This window comes from Leuciscus leuciscus, assembly GCF_965113295.1.
Source record: "Leuciscus leuciscus genome assembly, chromosome: 16".
NCBI classification, from domain to species: Eukaryota; Metazoa; Chordata; class Actinopteri; order Cypriniformes; family Leuciscidae; genus Leuciscus; species Leuciscus leuciscus.
Genome location: NC_138740.1, coordinates 3,361,351 through 3,379,770, shown reverse-complemented (window position 1 = coordinate 3,379,770; position 18,420 = coordinate 3,361,351). Strand labels below are relative to the sequence as shown.

General features: G+C 39.7%; 2 protein-coding genes across 7 annotated transcripts in view; both read right to left on the bottom strand.

The window, feature by feature from the left end:
* LOC309477880 (uncharacterized protein) overlaps nucleotides 1–11,402 on the bottom strand; it is a 70,848-nt gene extending 59,446 nt beyond the window's left edge. For 2 of the 6 annotated variants that reach the window (XM_082141368.1, XM_082141369.1), the window contains exons 1-4: nucleotides 11,208–11,402; nucleotides 9,033–10,179; nucleotides 8,774–8,868; nucleotides 8,547–8,597 (exon numbers count right to left, since the gene is read on the bottom strand). In XM_082141368.1, the coding sequence (XP_081997494.1) occupies nucleotides 8,547–8,597; nucleotides 8,774–8,868; nucleotides 9,033–10,128 (1,242 nt within the window). In that variant the 5' untranslated portion in view covers nucleotides 10,129–10,179; nucleotides 11,208–11,402. Of the gene's footprint in view, nucleotides 1–7,390; nucleotides 7,811–8,106; nucleotides 8,248–8,546; nucleotides 8,598–8,773; nucleotides 8,869–9,032; nucleotides 10,180–11,207 lie in introns of those variants that run through there. The other 4 variants (XM_082141367.1, XM_082141370.1, XM_082141371.1 and 1 more) reach the window with 4 other exon arrangements.
* A 5,899-nt stretch (nucleotides 11,403–17,301) lies between these two features.
* Nucleotides 17,302–18,420, bottom strand: part of hspa4a (heat shock protein 4a) — a 33,267-nt gene continuing 32,148 nt past the window's right edge. The window contains exon 19 of the mRNA XM_082141260.1: nucleotides 17,302–18,190. Coding sequence (XP_081997386.1) covers nucleotides 18,008–18,190 — 183 coding nt within the window. The 3' untranslated portion in view covers nucleotides 17,302–18,007. The remainder of the gene's footprint in view (nucleotides 18,191–18,420) is intronic.

Below are 18,420 nucleotides of genomic sequence, written 5' to 3'. Positions count from 1 at the left end.
GTGCTGGCTAATGCTAATCGTAAATTCTCTAAAATTATTATTCACGTCGGCACTAATGATGTTAGGCTCCGCCAGTCGGAGATCACTAAAATTAACATTAAAGAGGTGTGTGAACTTGCAAGTACGATGTCAGGCACTGTAATTTGCTCTGGCCCCCTTCCTGTTCGCAGGAGTGATGAGATAGTTAGTAGACTGTCCTCCCTCAATGGCTGGCTGTCTGATTGGTGTCCGCGTAATAATATAGAATTCATTGACAATTGGACAAGTTTTTGGGGCAGACCTGACCTGTTGAAAAGAGATGGTATTCATCCCTCCTGGGATGGTGCTGCTCTTCTCTCTAGTAATATGGCACATAGTCTTAGAGCTCAAACATGAATTGGGGCTCAGGTCAGGAAGCAGACAGACTGGCTAAACCGACCGTCTGCCAGCCGTCTCACGTCACCAAGGTCAGATAAATCCCATCACATAGAGCCTCTTTCACCTAGATATCATCATATAGAGACTTGTGAATTGATGTTCAACAAATAAAAAACAGATATAAAACAAATGAGCAAATGATAAAGCTTGGGTTGCTGAATATTAGATCCCTTACTTCAAAAGCACTTATTGTTAATGATATGATTACAGATTATAACCTAGGTGTGCTGTGTTTGACAGAAACCTGGCTAAAACCAAACGATTACATTACTTTAAATGAGTCCACCCCGCAAGATTACAGTTATAAACATGAACCTCGTCTGAAAGGCAAAGGGGGAGCTGTTGCTGTTATTTATAGTAATATTTTTGGAATTACTAAGAAGTCTAGTTTCAAATATAATTCTTTTGAAGTGTTGGTGCTTAAAGGGATACTTCAGGATTTAGCATTAAGCTTTGTATTAGTTGAAAACCTGTAGTATTTTCGAATTACCGTGCTTTCCACCCTCATATCCCCCTGAGACGAGAGATTTATGTATTTTTTTGTCTGGAAAAAATCCTCAGATGACGCAAAAATCGTCATTTTGCGTCATCTGAGGATTTTTTTGGCCAGAGGCTAAAGACTACAGCCAGTAGTAGGGGCTGTCCCGCATGTGTTCAACCCGCCCATAGAGGGTGGGATCTCACTCACAGAATGTACACATAGTGTCAGCCATCTTTTTTTGGAAGCTAAGCTAGCAGGCTCTTGTTCTGTGGAGAAAGCTGAGTAGTAGGAGAAAGCTGAGTAGTAGGGGTTACCATCCTCTTTTTCCCGGACATGTCCGGCCGTCGAGATCGTCCAAAATGTCCGGGATTCGGCTTTTGCTTTCTGCAGTCGCCATTCATTATTTACATGCACACCTTTTGTTTCAATCTAACTGAATTAATTCCGATTGGTGAATCTGAATGTAGTGTTTACAAGAACGCTAAACAAGTGATCGGTTGATGTGCGTTTTAACATTGCTAAGAAAATTCCCGCCCCTCCGTGAGAGATACGAGACCAGTGCGTCTCAGTAATCACGCCACTGGCCTCTCATCGTTCTCCCGCGCCCCTCAGCCTCGTCCTGCTCGCCACAGTAAACATAATGAATGGCGACTGTAGAACGCATAAGCCAAATCCCGGACATTTTGGGCAATCTCGAAATCCCGGGCAGACTCGTCATCACGGCGACTCACTAGTAGCCTAGCCTTGTTGTTTTCAACTGCGCTCTCTTACCGGTAGGCGTGGCTTGGGAGTGGCCTCCTAGGGCAGCGAAGCAAGTGCATTCTGGGAGTTGTTGTCTTTCATCCACATAAGCCAAAAATCTATTTTCTGGCTTTTCTCAGTCTAGAAAGCTCCAAATTCAAAAAATAATTTCACATTTCTTCTACATAAATGACCCATTTTAAATACAATTAATCTTTCCAGAAGTGAAGTATCCCTTTAATATAGCAATATATAGGCCTAGTGTAAATGATAAATCACGTTTGAGATTTGTGCTGGCTACTGTATACAGGCCACCAGGGCACCATACAGACTTTATCAAAGAATTTGCTGACTTTCTATCAGAGTTATAGTATATATTAGTACTGGCGGCTGATAAAGTCATAATTGTTGGTGATTTTAATATACATATAGATAACGAAAAAGATGCATTGGGATTGGCATTTAAAGACATTCTTAACTCTATTGGATGGAGTTAGACAACACGTGTCAGGACCTACTCATTGTTGTAATCATACCCTAGATCTAATATTATCACACGGAATCAGTGTTGATGCCGTTGAAATTCTGCAGCAGAGCGATGACATCTCAGATCATTATCTAGTCTCGTGTAAACTTCATTTAGCCAAGGCTGCAAAGCCGACTCCGTGTTACAAATATGTTAGACCTATCACTTCTGCCACTAAAGATTGCTTTATTAATAATCTTCCTGATCAGTTTCATCATCTCAGCATCCCAGATAGCTTAGAAGAACTCGATATTGTGACAGAACTCTCTCTTTTCCAGCACTTTAGACACAGTTGCTCCGTTGCGCTTAAAGAAGATTAAAGAAAATAGTCCAACGCCGTGGTACAACGAGCACACTCGGGGCCTTAAGAGAGCAGCCAGAAAAATGGAGCGCAACTGGAAGAAAACAAAACTAGAGGTATTTCGCATTTCATGAAAAGAGAGCTCGATTGCATACAGAGAGGCCTTAAAAGCTGCTAGATCTGCTTATTTTTCAACCCTAATAGAAGAAAATAAACAAAACCCTAGGTATTTATTTGAAACAGTGGCTAAACTAACGAAAAATAAAGCTTCAAGCCCAGAAGTTTCCAAGCAGCACAGCAGTAATGACTTCTTCACTTACAAGATTGATAATATCAGGGAAAAAATTATAACTATGCAACCGTCTACTACAGTATCGCATCAGGCAGTGCATTGTAGTCTGCCTAAGGAAAAATTTGATTCATTCATTGCTATAGAAGAGGAAGAATTCGTTAAACTCGTTAAATCATCTAAATCGACAACATGTACTGTATGTTAGACCCTATACCGACTAAGCTACTGAAAGAGATGCTCCCAGAGGTCATAGATCCTCTTCTTAATATCATTAATTCATCTTTGTCATTAGGATACGTACCAAAAACTTTTAAGCTGGCTATGATTAAACCGCTTGTTAAAAAAATGCAACTTGATCGTACAGAATTAGTCAATTACAGGCCGATCTCGAATCTACCTTTTCTGTCAAAGATACTAGAAAAGGCGGTATCCTTACAACCATGTTCCTTTTTAGAAAGAAATGATATCTGTGAGGATTTTCAGTCAGGATTTAGACCGTACCATAGTACTGAGACAGCTCTCATTAGAGTTACAAATTGGATCAGATCGGAACCACGATCGGATGATAAGAGCAAATCATTTGTAACTCTAATGAGAGCTGTCTCAGTACTATGGTACGGTCTAAATCCTGACTGAAAATCCTCACAGATATTTCTTTCTAAAAAGGAACATGGTTGTAAGGATACCGCCTTTTCTAGTATCTTTGACAGAAAAGGTAGATTCGAGATCGGCCTGTAATTGACTAATTCTGTACGATCAAGTTGCATTTTTTTAACAAGCGGTTTAATCATAGCCAGCTTAAAAGTTTTTGGTACGTATCCTAATGACAAAGATGAATTAATGATATTAAGAAGAGGATCTATGACCTCTGGGAGCATCTCTTTCAGTAGCTTAGTCGGTATAGGGTCTAACATACATGTTGTCGATTTAGATGATTTAACGAGTTTAAAGAATTCTTCCTCTTCTATAGCAATGAATGAATAAAATTTTTCCTTAGGGACACTACAATGCACTGCCTGATGCGATACTGTAGTAGACGGTTGCATAGTTATCATTTTCTCCCTGATATTATCAATCTTGTAAGTGAAGAAGTCATTACTGCTGTTCTGCTTGGAAACTTCTGGGCTTGAAGCTTTATTTTTCGTTAGTTTAGCCACTGTTTCAAATAAATACGTAGGGTTTTGTTTATTTTCTTCTAATAGGGTTGAAAAATAAGCAGATCTAGCAGCTTTTATGGCCTCTCTGTATGCAATCGAGCTCTCTTTCCATGAAATGCGAAATACCTCTAGTTTAGTTTTCTTCCAGTTGCGCTCCATTTTTCTGGCTGCTCTCTTAAGGCCCCGAGTGTGCTTGTTGTACCACGGCGTTGGACTATTTTCTTTAATCTTCTTTAAGCGCAACGGAGCAACTGTGTCTAAAGTGCTGGAAAAGAGAGAGTTCTGTCACAACATCGAGTTCTCCTAAGCTATCTGGGATGCTGAGATGATGAAACTGATCAGGAAGATTATTATAAAGCAATCTTTAGTGGCAGAAGTGATAGGTCTAACATATTTGTAACACGGAGTCGGCTTTGCAGTCTTGGCTAAATGAAGTTTACACGAGACTAGATAATGATCTGAGATGTCATCGCTCTGCTGCAGAATTTTAACGGCATCAACACTGATTCCGTGTGATAATATTAGATCTAGGGTATGATTACAACAATGAGTAGGTCCTGACACGTGTTGTCTCACTCCATCCAATAGAGTTAAGAATGTCTTTAAATGCCAATCCCAATGCATCTTTTTCGTTATCTACATGTATATTAAAATCACCAACAATTATGACTTTATCAGCAGCCAGTACTAATATATACCATAACTCTGATAGAAAGTCAGCAAATTCTTTGATAAAGTCTGTATGGTGCCCTGGTGGCCTGTATACAGTAGCCAGCACAAATCTCAAACGTGATTTATCATTTACACTAGGCCTATATATTGCTATATCAAAGGGATACTTCACCTCTGGAAAGATGAATTGTATTTAAAATGGGTCATTTATGTAGAAGAAATGTGAAATAATTTTTGAATTTGGAGCTTTCTAGACTGAGAAAAGCCAGAAAATGGATTTTTGGCTTATGTGGATGAAAGACAACAACTCCCAGAATGCACTTGCTTCGCTGCCCTAGGAGGCCACTCCCAAGCCACGCCTACCGGTAAGAGAGCGCAGTTGAAAACAACAAGGCTAGGCTACTAGTGAGTCTCCGTGATGACGAGTCTGCCCGGGATTTCGAGATCGCCCAAAATGTCCGGGATTTGGCTTTTGCGTTCTATAGTCGCCATTCATTATGTTTACTGTGGCGAGCAGGACGAGGCTGAGGGGCGCGGGAGAACGGTGCGAGGCCGGTGGCGTGATTACTGAGACGCACTGGTCTCGTATCTCTCACGGAGGAGTGGGAATTTTCTTAGCAATGTTAAAACGCACATCAACCGATCACTTGTTTAGCGTTCATGTAAACACTACATCCAGATTCACCAATCGGAATTAATTCAGTTAGATTGAAACAAAAGGTGTGCATGTAAACAATGAATGGCGACTGCAGAAAGCAAAAGCCGAATCCCGGACATTTTGGACGATCTCGACGGCCGGACATGTCCGGGAAAAAGAGGATGGTAACCCCTACTACTCAGCTTTCTCCTACTACTCAGCTTTCTCCACAGAACAAGAGCCTGCTAGCTTAGCTTCCAAAAAAAGATGTCTGACACTATGTGTACATTCTGTGAGTGAGATCCCACCCTCTATGGGCGGGTTGAACACATGCGGGACAAGCTCCTCCTACTGGCTGTAGTCTTTAGCCTCTGGCCAAAAAAATCCTCAGATGACGCAAAATTACGATTTTTGCGTCATCTGAGGATTTTTTCCAGACAAAAAAATACATAAATCTCTCGTCTCAGGGGGATATGAGGGTGGAAAGCACGGTAATTCGAAAATACTACAGGTTTTCTACTAATACAAAGCTTAATGCTAAATCCTGAAGTATCCCTTTAAGCACCAACACTTCAAAAGAATTATATTTGAAACTAGACTTCTTAGTAATTCCAAAAATATTACTATAAATAACAGCAACAGCTCCCCCTTTGCCTTTCAGACGAGGTTCATGTTTATAACTGTAATCTTGCGGGGTGGACTCATTTAAAGTAATGTAATCGTTTGGTTTTAGCCAGGTTTCTGTCAAACACAGCACACCTAGGTTATAATCTGTAATCATATCATTAACAATAAGTGCTTTTGAAGTAAGGGATCTAATATTCAGCAACCCAAGCTTTATCATTTGCTCATTTGTTTTATATCTGTTTTTTATTTGTTGAACATCAATTCACAAGTCTCTATATGATGATATCTAGGTGAAAGAGGCTCTATGTGATGGGATTTATTTGACCTTGGTGACGTGAGATGGCTGGCAGACGGTCGGTTTAGCCAGTCTGTCTGCTTCCTGACCTGAGCCCCAATTCATGTTTGAGCTCTAAGACTATGTGCCATATTACTAGAGAGAAGAGCAGCACCATCCCAGGAGGGATGAATACCATCTCTTTTCAACAGGTCAGGTCTGCCCCAAAAACTTGTCCAATTGTCAATGAATTCTATATTATTACGCGGACACCAATCAGACAGCCAGCCATTGAGGGAGGACAGTCTACTAACTATCTCATCACTCCTGCGAACAGGAAGGGGGCCAGAGCAAATTACAGTGCCTGACATCGTACTTGCAAGTTCACACACCTCTTTAATGTTAATTTTAGTGATCTCCGACTGGCGGAGCCTAACATCATTAGTGCCGACGTGAATAATAATCTTAGAGAATTTACGATTAGCATTAGCCAGCACTTTTAAATTTGCTCTGATGTCAGGCGCTCTGGCTCCCGGCAAACATGTGTCTATGGTGGCTGGTGGCTCTATTTTCACGTTCCGTGTAATAGAACCGCCAATAACTAGGGCACATTCAACAGGATTCTCAGTGGGTGTTTCACTGTGGGGGGAGAATCTATTTGATGTTGTAATCGGAACGGAAGAGCGGTGTTTTGTCCCGCGACTACAGCGTCTCACCTTCACCCAATTGCCCTGCTGCACGGGGCCGAACAATGTACAGAGTTCACTAAGCTAGTCACATCCAAAGTAGTATCTAAAGCCCTTGCACTCTTACAATTAACCTCGATTAAAGTTTGGATGCGTGTCTCTAGCTCTGAAATCTTCCCCGTCAGCTTGACTATCTCCCTGCATTTATCACATGTAAATCCTGTGCTGGCAGAGAAGGCTATGCTATACATGTTACATGAAGTGCAGGTGACAATAAGAGGAGAAGATGACATGACTCACCGTGTTTGTTGACTGATCCTACTCACCTAAGGCTTGATGAACTCGTAAAAAGGCGCGAGTGAGTTTGCGAACAGGCTAGCGAATTACTAGCGTGTTGTGCTAGCAATAACGATTTAGATTGAAGCTAGCGATGTCAGGTTAATGTGTGATGTTGAGTAAGCTATATTTAGCAGTATAAACAACAAGGAATGATAGTAAATAATGATTCAAAACAGAAAGATATACGAAGCTTACAGACGCAAGCCAACTCAGCAGCAGCAACGAGGCAGACAGGAGCAATCGAACCCCTGATAGATTTCTATGAAACCCTGATAGAAGAGGCTTTGCAGAACATCCACAAACACAATCACACAGAATGGCCCAAGGCCTTTGAGATGGCTGCTGGTTGGGCGGGTAGAAATTTTCATAGCCGAATTAGTATGGAGGCAATCGAGCAGGCAGAAATCACGGCGGAAATGCCGAACACTTCGACAGCACAGGTGGTAGAAGTTACACGCGCACCGACTTATGCGGAAATAGTAACATTGGGCGGACATACAAGACAATCCATCGGCAACAATCCATCAGGGACGCTGGAAAACGTGGAAGGACAACATCTTCATCTCTTTGAAGGGTTTTAAAACCAGTCATGATGTAAAATGGCATCTAAGGTGATCCCTGACCCTTTGTCATGAAGTTTCTCAAGAAGATCCAGGCATTCTGTCAAAGTTTTCAAAAAACAGTTGATTAGTCATGTTTGTCCTTATAGACACTCACAAACAGATTTTGAGAAATGTAGTTCATGTAAGGTCATGTTACCATGAAATTCACAGCATTTCTTGCTGTTACTATGATATTCTCTGGATGCCCATGAACGTTTATTCTATTATTGCTAAACATTCATTGTCAATATGCTGTGTTTTACACTTTGCTCATCATGGACACTAATAATTTTACTGAGCTCTTCATGTTTTTAAGCAATGTTATTTTCATTTCGTTCTTGTTGTTGGTCTCACCTTTGGACAGATGTGGCCTTTGCCAAAACCAACGGCCTATTCTTTTGACCAGCTGATCCAGCAGTAGGTGTATGTCCTCCTCAGTCGGGACCCACTCAGCGGACTTTCTGACCTCTGTTTTTAATATGGGTTCATCAGCACCTGTAAGAATACATTTCCAGTGTTTAGTAAAACATCATCAAACACATCAACAGTGAACAGTCATTCATTCAAGCCATTAGTTGATTAATCGCATGTTTATATTAATTTAATTACTTAAATATATTTGGGGCTAAACCACATACTTTGGGCTTAAAGAGTTAATTTAGCAATTTACTTTACAACTGATGTTTCTAGGCTTTCAACTATATCTTATACTGTACAGGTGTATCAATTACCAAATTACAATTTAATAAAACGATTCTTGGAGAATTTCATGAAGAATAAAGTTGTCAACTTACCAATTTCACCAGCTTCTCAGGCCGGCTCTTCTTAATACAACGGATGATCACCTAAAAAATGAAGAAAATTGTTGCAAACGTAAGTAATCTGAATCCATTTTTGTTTGTGTGCATGGTAATCTACAATCTTTACATTTCTGATGAAAACTGTAAACACTGATGTTTATGTCGGGAATGAAAGACTAAAGATAGAAGGAAACAAGAGGGGAAAAGTTTGAGCAACATACTTGTTTCTCATCCGAGATTCGAACTCCCTTATAATCACTGCGATCGCCTCTGGATTTCAGTTTCCGTCCCACTTCATAAAGAGATTCAAATGATCCTGAAAAACACACGTTAGCATGTTAATATACAGCATGAGACTGAACTCCAGCAGCAAACACACCTGAGATCAGGTGAGGAACCGACAGGAGTAGAGATTAAACTAAAGCCAGAAGCATCAGGCAGAAATGGAGATGAATCAGAGTGATAATAATAAACACTCACTGTCTCTCCGTATGAAGTTGTGCGGGACTCGAGCGGGTCTGTCGGCCTGGATTAGGATTCGAGCGCGGCGGGTCTGTCGGCCTGGACTCGAGCGGGGCGGGTCTGTCGGCCTGGACTCGAGCGGGTCTGTCGGCCTGGACTCGAGCGGGTCTGTCGGCCTGGACTCGAGCGGGTCTGTCGGCCTGGACTCGAGCGGGTCTGTCGGCCTGGACTCGAGCGGGTCTGTCGGCCTGGACTCGAGCGGGTCTGTCGGCCTGGACTCGAGCGGGTCTGTCGGCCTGGTCTCGAGCGGGTCTGTCGGCCTGGACTCGAGCGGGTCTGTCGGCCTGGACTCGAGCGGGTCTGTCGGCCTGGACTCGAGCGGGTCTGTCGGCCTGGACTCGAGCGGGTCTGTCGGCCTGGACTCGAGCGGGTCTGTCGGCCCGGACTCGAGCGGGTCTGTCGGCCTGGACTCGAGCGGGTCTGTCGGCCCGGTCTCGAGCGGGTCTGTCGGCCCGGACTCGAGCGGGTCTGTCGGCCCGGACTCGAGCGGGTCTGTCGGCCCGGACTCGAGCGGGTCTGTCGGCCCGGACTCGAGCGGGTCTGTCGGCCTGGACTCGAGCGGGTCTGTCGGCCTGGACTCGAGCGGGTCTGTCGGCCTGGACTCGAGCGGGTCTGTCGGCCAGGACTCGAGCGGGTCTGTCGGCCCGGACTCGAGCGGGTCTGTCGGCCTGGACTCGAGCGGGTCTGTCGGCCCGGACTCGAGCGGGTCTGTCGGCCCGGACTCGAGCGGGTCTGTCGGCCCGGACTCGAGCGGGTCTGTCGGCCTGGACTTGAGCGGGTCTGTCGGCCTGGACTCGAGCGGGGCAGGTGTGTCGGCCTGGACTCGAGCGGGGCGGGTCTGTCGGCCTGGACTCGAGCGGGTCTGTCGGCCTGGTCTCGAGCGGGTCTGTCGGCTTGGTCTCGAGCGGGTCTGTCGGCCTGGTCTCGAGCGGGTCTGTAGGCCTGGACTCGAGCGGGTCTGTCGGCTCGACACTGGGTGTGTGTGGAAGCTCTTGCGACGGCACAAAAGCACACACTTTGGTTTTGTTGGTTTGGAAGAGACGTTTCCCAGCATTCCACACTCTCGAGACGCCAGCACGGAAACTCATCAATCTTGATTGCTTTTCTGCAAACAACAATATTGATTAGAAACGTGTTTTATTAGCACAGATTACAGCTGAGTGATTGTCCTCATGTACAGCTGCTTTATGTTGCTAGATCAAAACAAATGGGGGAAAACATTTGTGAAAAACAGTATTTTATTCATATGTTATGCTATGTCCTCTGTAGTGGACACCGGGACTCAGTTGTTTAAAAATAAAAGGAATTTATTTTAGGATTTATTTATTTTTCATTCACCAATCAATTTTTAGGTTTCAGGATTTTTTTGATACATGAACTGATATGCCATTTTACTTTATGCAATATGAGGGTAAAATGGCCATAAATGTCATTCCCATTCAGTACAATGTATCAATACACTGTATCTAATTTGCATATTTATGCATTTTTCAAAGCAGCTTTACAGAAAGTGCATGAGTCCATATTACAATTTAGAGTCTGTTATCAGAGGAAACGGTCTAAGTTATGTATTTTAGAAATGTAAATATAGTCACAGTTAGCTATAAAAAAAAAAAAAATTTAAACAATGTAACAATTTAATGCAGAAACAATGAGTTCATTGAAGTAATGAATACTTGTTTGTTAACAAATGATTATGACATTTAGAAAATATATCATTGGTGCCAAATTTTGCAAAATACTCCTCTCGTGCTATGATCATTAAATGGCTTTCCTGGGGTAAATGTGGCAAATGTTCTCCAGCTATTTTATTGACCATTTCCACGGGTGAAAAACACTGAATGATCGACATTCTGTATGAGGCAGAAACATTTCGGTAAGTTGTAACTTAGCCTACTGTATCTTTCAACACACCTATCGTTCGTTCGTGTTTATTTACTATTAACTAGTAGTAGTAAGAGTAAGAGATGATGTGAAAATGGATGTGTGGCGTGAGAGCGTGTGAAGTGTCAATTGGCAGCCCTGGTGTGTGTGTGTGTGTGTGTGTGTGTGAGAGAGTGTGTGTGTGTGTGTGTGTGTGTGTGTGTGTGTGTGTGTGTGTGTGTGTGTGTGTGTGTGTGTGTGTGAAAGCACCTGTGTTTTCCTCCGACGCGACTCTAGGGGGAGATCTGCAGATATCCTCATCCATTGGGAAGTGTTCAGAGATGGTGCAGATCCTGGACTTTATCACTGTTTGACTCTGAGTCTGAGTTTCTACAATGTTTGACTAATAACTCTGAGTCTGGTAATCGCTGCACTGACCTGAACAACTGCCTGTGATGTCATATGGAGCTCGCGCTGCCTGTGACGTCACAGCGGCTGCTCTGGGCGCGGCCGATCGAATGCCGCCACATTCACCCAAAAACAAAAAAAGTCATAATTTAATCACACTCATGTCGGTCCAAACGCGTGAGACTTTTGGTCGTCTTTGGAACACAAATGAAGATATTTTTAATTAAATCTGACAGATTTCCACGCAACAGAGTGAAAGAGATTGTTAAACTATAATCCATTTAAATCGAGCGACCATTTAGTCCAAATCTCCTGAAGAGACTCGATCGTTTTATATGACGAACAGATTTAATTTAGGCTTTTATTCTCTGCTGTAAAAAACAAACCCTCTAATGCTAGCGTTATAGGGAATTGTATTGTTTTTATGTCCAAAACCACACTGCATTCGTTTATTAATCAGCATTTATTCAGTGTTACACAGCCAATACATTTTGAACATTAGGCTACAGATTCTTTAACCATGTACAGTATTTCCAAGTCATTAGTAGAGAAAACTGAACACATCAATTCATAAATTAAACAATATAATAAGTGAATGAAGAGGATAATCATGATTCATTGGTATAGTTTAATAATGATTTAATCCATGATACTCTGCATAATTTGGCCCAAAACATAAAGACATTATGAAAAGATTGAGCAGTCACTGCAGATCTGAGTGTCCTGTATAAATGAGGTTGATGTAGGCTACTTTAATTCTGATACTTTCATTTCAATTCTGTGGTTTGTTCATTTACTTGGAGCTTAGGCACTGCATTGGTTATAGCCTGAAATTGATATCAACTGTAAACGTATATATTGCTCCATGATGATCAAAAAGGACGTTGATTCAGGGATGTTGTACTTGATGAAATCATGTTCACCCATATCCTACTAAATCCCTTTGCACATACTGTTTGCCCTGAATGTCCTTTTACAGTTTTTCTCAGTCACTTTGGTACATTTCTTGAATCATCCTTAACATTTGCAATAGCCTACCAGTAAATGCATTTCTCAAAATAATTAATACTTGCAGCACCACACAGTGGATTTAAATGCTTGTAACTTGCTCAAAATCCTTAATTCATCTCTCAAAAGTCAGTATTCATGTCAATGAACATACTAGTGCCATCAGAATGAAAAGTCCTTGTGTCATTGTTCACAAACAAGATAGTCAAAATACTTAGTCATGTTGTCAATATAAAAGTGTACTCGTTCAGTATTTTCAGATTTAAACTATATGGCTACGATTTATATAGTCTTGTCTTTTTCTTTATATCACAATGAATGACATACACATATATATATATATGGGTGATTCTCCAACTACAGGCACTTTTGTGTCCTTGGCCTTTTTTTAAAAAACAAATAAACAAACAAATGCACAAATAAATTGTCATTATGAAGTTCATGCTCCAACATCCTAGTAACCACCAAATCTTGCCCCTGTTTTCTTTTTAAAATGTTTTTGCAAGGCTGTTTATTAGCAGATTTTGCAGTTTTATGCTTCTCCCCAACCCAGACGGGCCCTCTTTGAATGTTAAAAAATTATATTAAAGGATTGATTTAAAAATATTTTTTAACATGTTTTTCTTAAGGACAAATAAAATAATATCATACCATCGAAATTCCATATGTATATCACAATTTTAAACTATTTTTAGAATAATATAAGGCTGTCCCCAGGTTTTCCGTCATTTCCACCTCCCTCAACAAAATCCACCTCAAAAGATCCACCTTAAATATTTTATTTACTTGGTAACCATGGAAATAATAGTGAAAAGGATGTATTAGATGAAACTTCAGGCACATAATCAAGCTCAAGCTTTTATACAGAGTATTTTTATTCAGCGTCATTTCCACCTTGGCTGTAGTTCGGTTGAATTATGTACAACAAATATGAAAATAATGTATTTATGTTTATTACGAGTAAACAACATGCTAAGTCCAAAAGTAGCTAAGCCTGACATGAGGGTGTGCTAATATTGCAGAAAAACTGCTCAAATGTCATTTCCACCTCTGGGAAATTACAGGCGTAGCTTTGGACATTATATATGGCGCTTGTGTGCGCTATTTGCATGTTCTCATGACATATTTGTGCTTTTGGACTGAGAACTTTATATATCACCATTCCAGTACACTCTATATTTATTTTTTATTTATCTATATTTATATGAATGGTTTGAGCAGGTTCATATAATTTGCATATAATTTGTAATCATTAAAACTATTAGGCACTGTTTAACTCATATTGTCACGTTCTTCTCCCTTCATCTGCCTTCACCTGTTTGTGGCGCACACCTGCACTCACTCTCTCAATCACTAATCATCAGCATCACCTGCACCCCCTCATCAGTCTCACCCTTTATATTCAGCACTTTCCCTTCACTCCTCGTCTGGTCTCGTCCATACACGGCATTACATGACTCACAGACTCCCTACACACTTACCTGACGCAATTCCTCATCCTTCTGCCAGCCCGCCTTCCATCCTGGGTCTACTACGAGAGAGAGAAAGAGAGAGACATTACTAATCAGCTAAGCATTCACTGTTATTCTGTGTTGCTGTTACTCACCATCTTTCTGCATCTCCGTTCATTCTGCAATTAAAAGAGTTAAACTTACCATCTTGTCTGCTTCCTCTGAAAACCCTGACACATATATGTTAAATAATAAAATACATGGTTAAAAATATTTTGGACTGGCCATTTAAGTAAAAATAAACAATCTTTCCACCAAAAACCATCATTTCCACCACTACAGTTTTTAAGAAAAAAGAATAACAAATGATGTGGATCTAAATGTATTTTAAATCAAGTATTAATAGTTCATTACTTACAATATATGTGTGAGTGACTTATAATAAACATAAATCTGAGCAAAAATGAAATGCTGTAGGCAAAAATCCCAATTCCTGGCATTTAGCAACTTTAAATAAAAATGTATTAAGTTCATGAAGTATTAAGATTTATTTTGTTACATGATTAGGTAGCCACTGATGTTGTTGACCGATACATAATCTTATATAATCAGTTTTACAATATTATATTGTAATAAAATACATAAATTGAAAAGTGGTGGAAATGACATCTTTGAAAGCACTCTTCAGAAAAACTGTTAAAAATAATAATATTCCATAAAACTGGCCAAATTTATCAAATTTTCTGAAATATTTACCCATTTCAAACTTCATCAGCTCCCACAGGCAACTAATCTAACGCTAAAGCTCTCTTCCAATACTGCTCAATCAATAATGAAATATTCTTTTTAAACATCTTTAAACTGGAGAAGAGAATTGTTCAGTTTCCAATAAGAAGGAGTTGATCTGAAATCAAGGGATGCTGAGAGACTCACCTTAAGAGAGACAGCACTGTGGTCTGTAAGAGTGCTGGTTGAGTTACAGCTGTTTGCTAGAGTCTAGACTTTGGGGAATAAGCCAGTGATGTGTTCGAGACTGCTTAGAGAGGTCCTCGCTGCTCCAGGTATAGAGTCTCTGCTGTGGATTTGTTTCTCTCCATATATCAACAACACTACATCGCATCATAAATGCATTCATAATTGGACATACAGAATCTGCTCTTGAAGGAAACCTATCCAAATCACTATTTAATACCATATTAAAATCCCCAGCCAAAATAAGACCAGCATTTGGGTATTTATTTATCCAGTACTGTATCCTATATGATCACTAATCACATCCATTAAGGTGGTATTTTCCTTTGAAGAATTATATCCATATACACTACCCGTTCAAAAGTTTGGGGTCAGTAAGATTTTTTTATGTTTTTAATGTTCACCAAGGCTGCATTTATTTGATAAAAAAACAATAATAAAAAAACAGTAATATTGTGAAATATTATGACAATTTAAAATGACTGTTTTCTATTTTAATATATTTGAAACTGTAATTTATTCCTGTGATCAAAGCTGAATGTTCAGCATCATTACTCCAGTCTTCAGTGTCACATGATCCTTCAGAAATCATTCTAATATGATGATTTGATGCTCAAGAAACATTCATTATTATTATCAATGTTGAAAACAGTTATTTACATTTTTATTTCATGATGATATGATGAATAGAAAGTTCAAAAGAACAGCATTTATCTGAAATCTAAAGCTTTTGTAACATTAAACACTACCGGTCAAAAGTTTGGGGTCAGTAAGATTTTTAATTTTATTTTTTGGGGAAATAAATAAAATAAATCAATACTTTTATTCATCAAGGATGAGTTAAACTGATCAAAAGTTACAGTAAAGACATTTATAATGTTTGAAAATATTGTATTTTAAATAAATGCTGTTCTTTTGAACTTTCTATTCATCAAAGCATCATGAACTGTTTTCAAAATTGATAATAATCAGAAATGTTTCTTGAGCATCAAATCATCATATTATAATGATTTCTGAAGGATCATGTGACACTGAAGACTGGAGTAATGATGCTGAACATTCAGCTTTGATCACAGGAATAAATTACAGTTTCAAATATATTAAAATAGAAAACAGTCATTTTAAATTGTCATAATATTTCACAATATTACTGTTTTTTTATTATTGGTTTTTATCAAATAAATGCAGCCTTGGTGAGCAGAAGAATTATATCCATATATCAAGAAGAACTGTGGTCTGGCCGAGTAAAACCACTAACAAAAGAAAATATGGCACTTCTAGTCTCTATTTCAAACAACACGACGGTCGATGGACGTGACGTCATCCGACATCGTCTCTACCAGGGAAACACATTTTATTTTTTAAACGACATTTAAAATCTAAAATATTATTGATTTCACCAAAATATCACTCAAATACGATCTTGGCTACATATTCAGGCTGACTTTATGCATTTATACCCAGTAATTGATTTTTAAATCATCATTTTCCCTCGTGACGCACTTCCACCGGAAAACAACATTCCACGAGAGTCGACGATCGATGACCGTGACGTCATCCGATGTCGTCGCCACGAGGGAATTAAAAAAAATACACTTTTTCTCACACAAATATTGTTAAACACGATCTTGGGTACTTTATCCACCCTGTTAAGCATTTTTTTTTTTTTTTTTCATACTTTCATAAAATCAGCACACACACACAAAACATACTAATAATTCAGTGACAAATAATGTACTTAAGTATCAATAATGCAGGACTTTAAAAAGTAAAAAACATCTTTTAGGCAGTTGTATCTGAAACTGATGCGTTTGTGAGAAAGTGCTTATAAATAGACTATTGTGTATGAATTGTATTTTCTGATAATGTATGAACTGATGTTTTTGAAGGGATCAATTTCTTACAATGTCTTAAAGTCCCCCTGTGGTGTAAATCCAGCTTTTAATGTTGTTGATGTGTCTATGTGTTTATGTGGTGTTTTTAATATGCTTTAAGACAAACCATGTGTAAATTCATAAGTCGACAGCATTGCTGAGTATTTCCTCCTTAAAACTGCAGTGAACCAAAGAAACGCTTTGAAATCGCTGGTGTTTCTGACGTCACAAACTACCTTGTAACCAATCAGATCAACGTGTGATCGTCAACCAGTGGATCTCTGAGCTGAGTGAGTGAGTGGAGGCGGGGCTCATTTGCATATTCATATAACCACGTATACTAAATGAGGCAAGGGTGTCGAGTTACACTCAAGCTATTTTAAGGCATGATGATTTTACATTTAAATATGTCATTATGGTGATCAAAGGTGAGTTTTATGGGATAAAATGATCGACTACAGGGACACAGTATAAATACAATATTTGACTGCTAGTTAAGATGCATACTTTTGGAAAGTTAAAATTGATAACAATTTTATAATCTATATAAATTATTTGAGGTATTCTATGTAAGTAGTGTATAATTATCTTGGTGACATGTCATAAGGTTTTTGTACCTTTTGCATTTCCACTTCAGCAAACGGCTCAAAATACCTCCACATGATTTTATTTCAACTCAGTAAACTGACAATATTAATTACACTAACAGTGAACCAGTATGTACATCCAGTATCTCCTAAAAGTTATACAATTCCAATAAATCCTTGTCTGTATACCAAAACGAATGGTTTATTTATAATTCTCATCATTATTTATGACTGGATGGACACCAAAAAGCATGGTCTCCATCATTCACACAGGTTGCAGAGTAGAAAAGTAAAACAAACATGGCTAAACCCAAAAGTGGCCACAGAATGACGCACCTTTTACAACCAAATACTGCATAACAGTAACTCTACGTTAACATCCAGTGCAGCTCGTCGCCTCCGCCTCCAGGAATCTCCAGGTTCCTCCTCGGTTTCAGTGCTTCTGATGTCTGGAAACTTCATCAAGAATCTCAACTAATTTTCAATGCCAATAAACTTCCCCAATAGTAGAATAGAACAGAAACATGTTTTCACTAAACAAGCTCATCTCGCTTCATAATCCTTATTTTTTCCAGGAAACGGGGGGGGAAAAAAGCAACAAAGACAAGTTCTCTTCCTATACATGTTACATGTTTTGTTCCCAGTTACAAAAAATATTATTGTTTTTAAACAGTGAAACACAAAGAAAGAAACATGCCACCAAGAGCAAGAGAACATTTGCTGGATTGGGTAATGTTTTTTAATCCGAACGCAGAGGCGTGTAAGAGGAGCTAGTCAATGTCCATCTCGGGGAGTTTGGCGTCTGGTGTTTCCGGGACTCGGCTCTTCTCCGGCTGGGGCTCTGAATCCCCCTGTCCGTTAACGGGACCGTTCTGTTCGGCCGCCGTCTCCTTTGGAGGCTCCACTTTGGGCTTAGGTTTGCTGACGATATGATTACAAGAAGAATACAGCTCCTGTATAACGGGAAAAGTTGCAGATGGAAGGTTCAGACTAGGGGTGTGCACGAATATTAGAGTTTTTGATCTGTAATTATTATTCAAAACATAAAATACTATTCGAATTTTACTATGTTGCTTTGCTGGCCGTAAATGCAGTGAATCCATGATAAATCCTGTTATAATAAAATGCACTTGATTATGATTTGACTTTTCTAGCTTTAGTTAGTGTGTAATGTTGCTGTTTG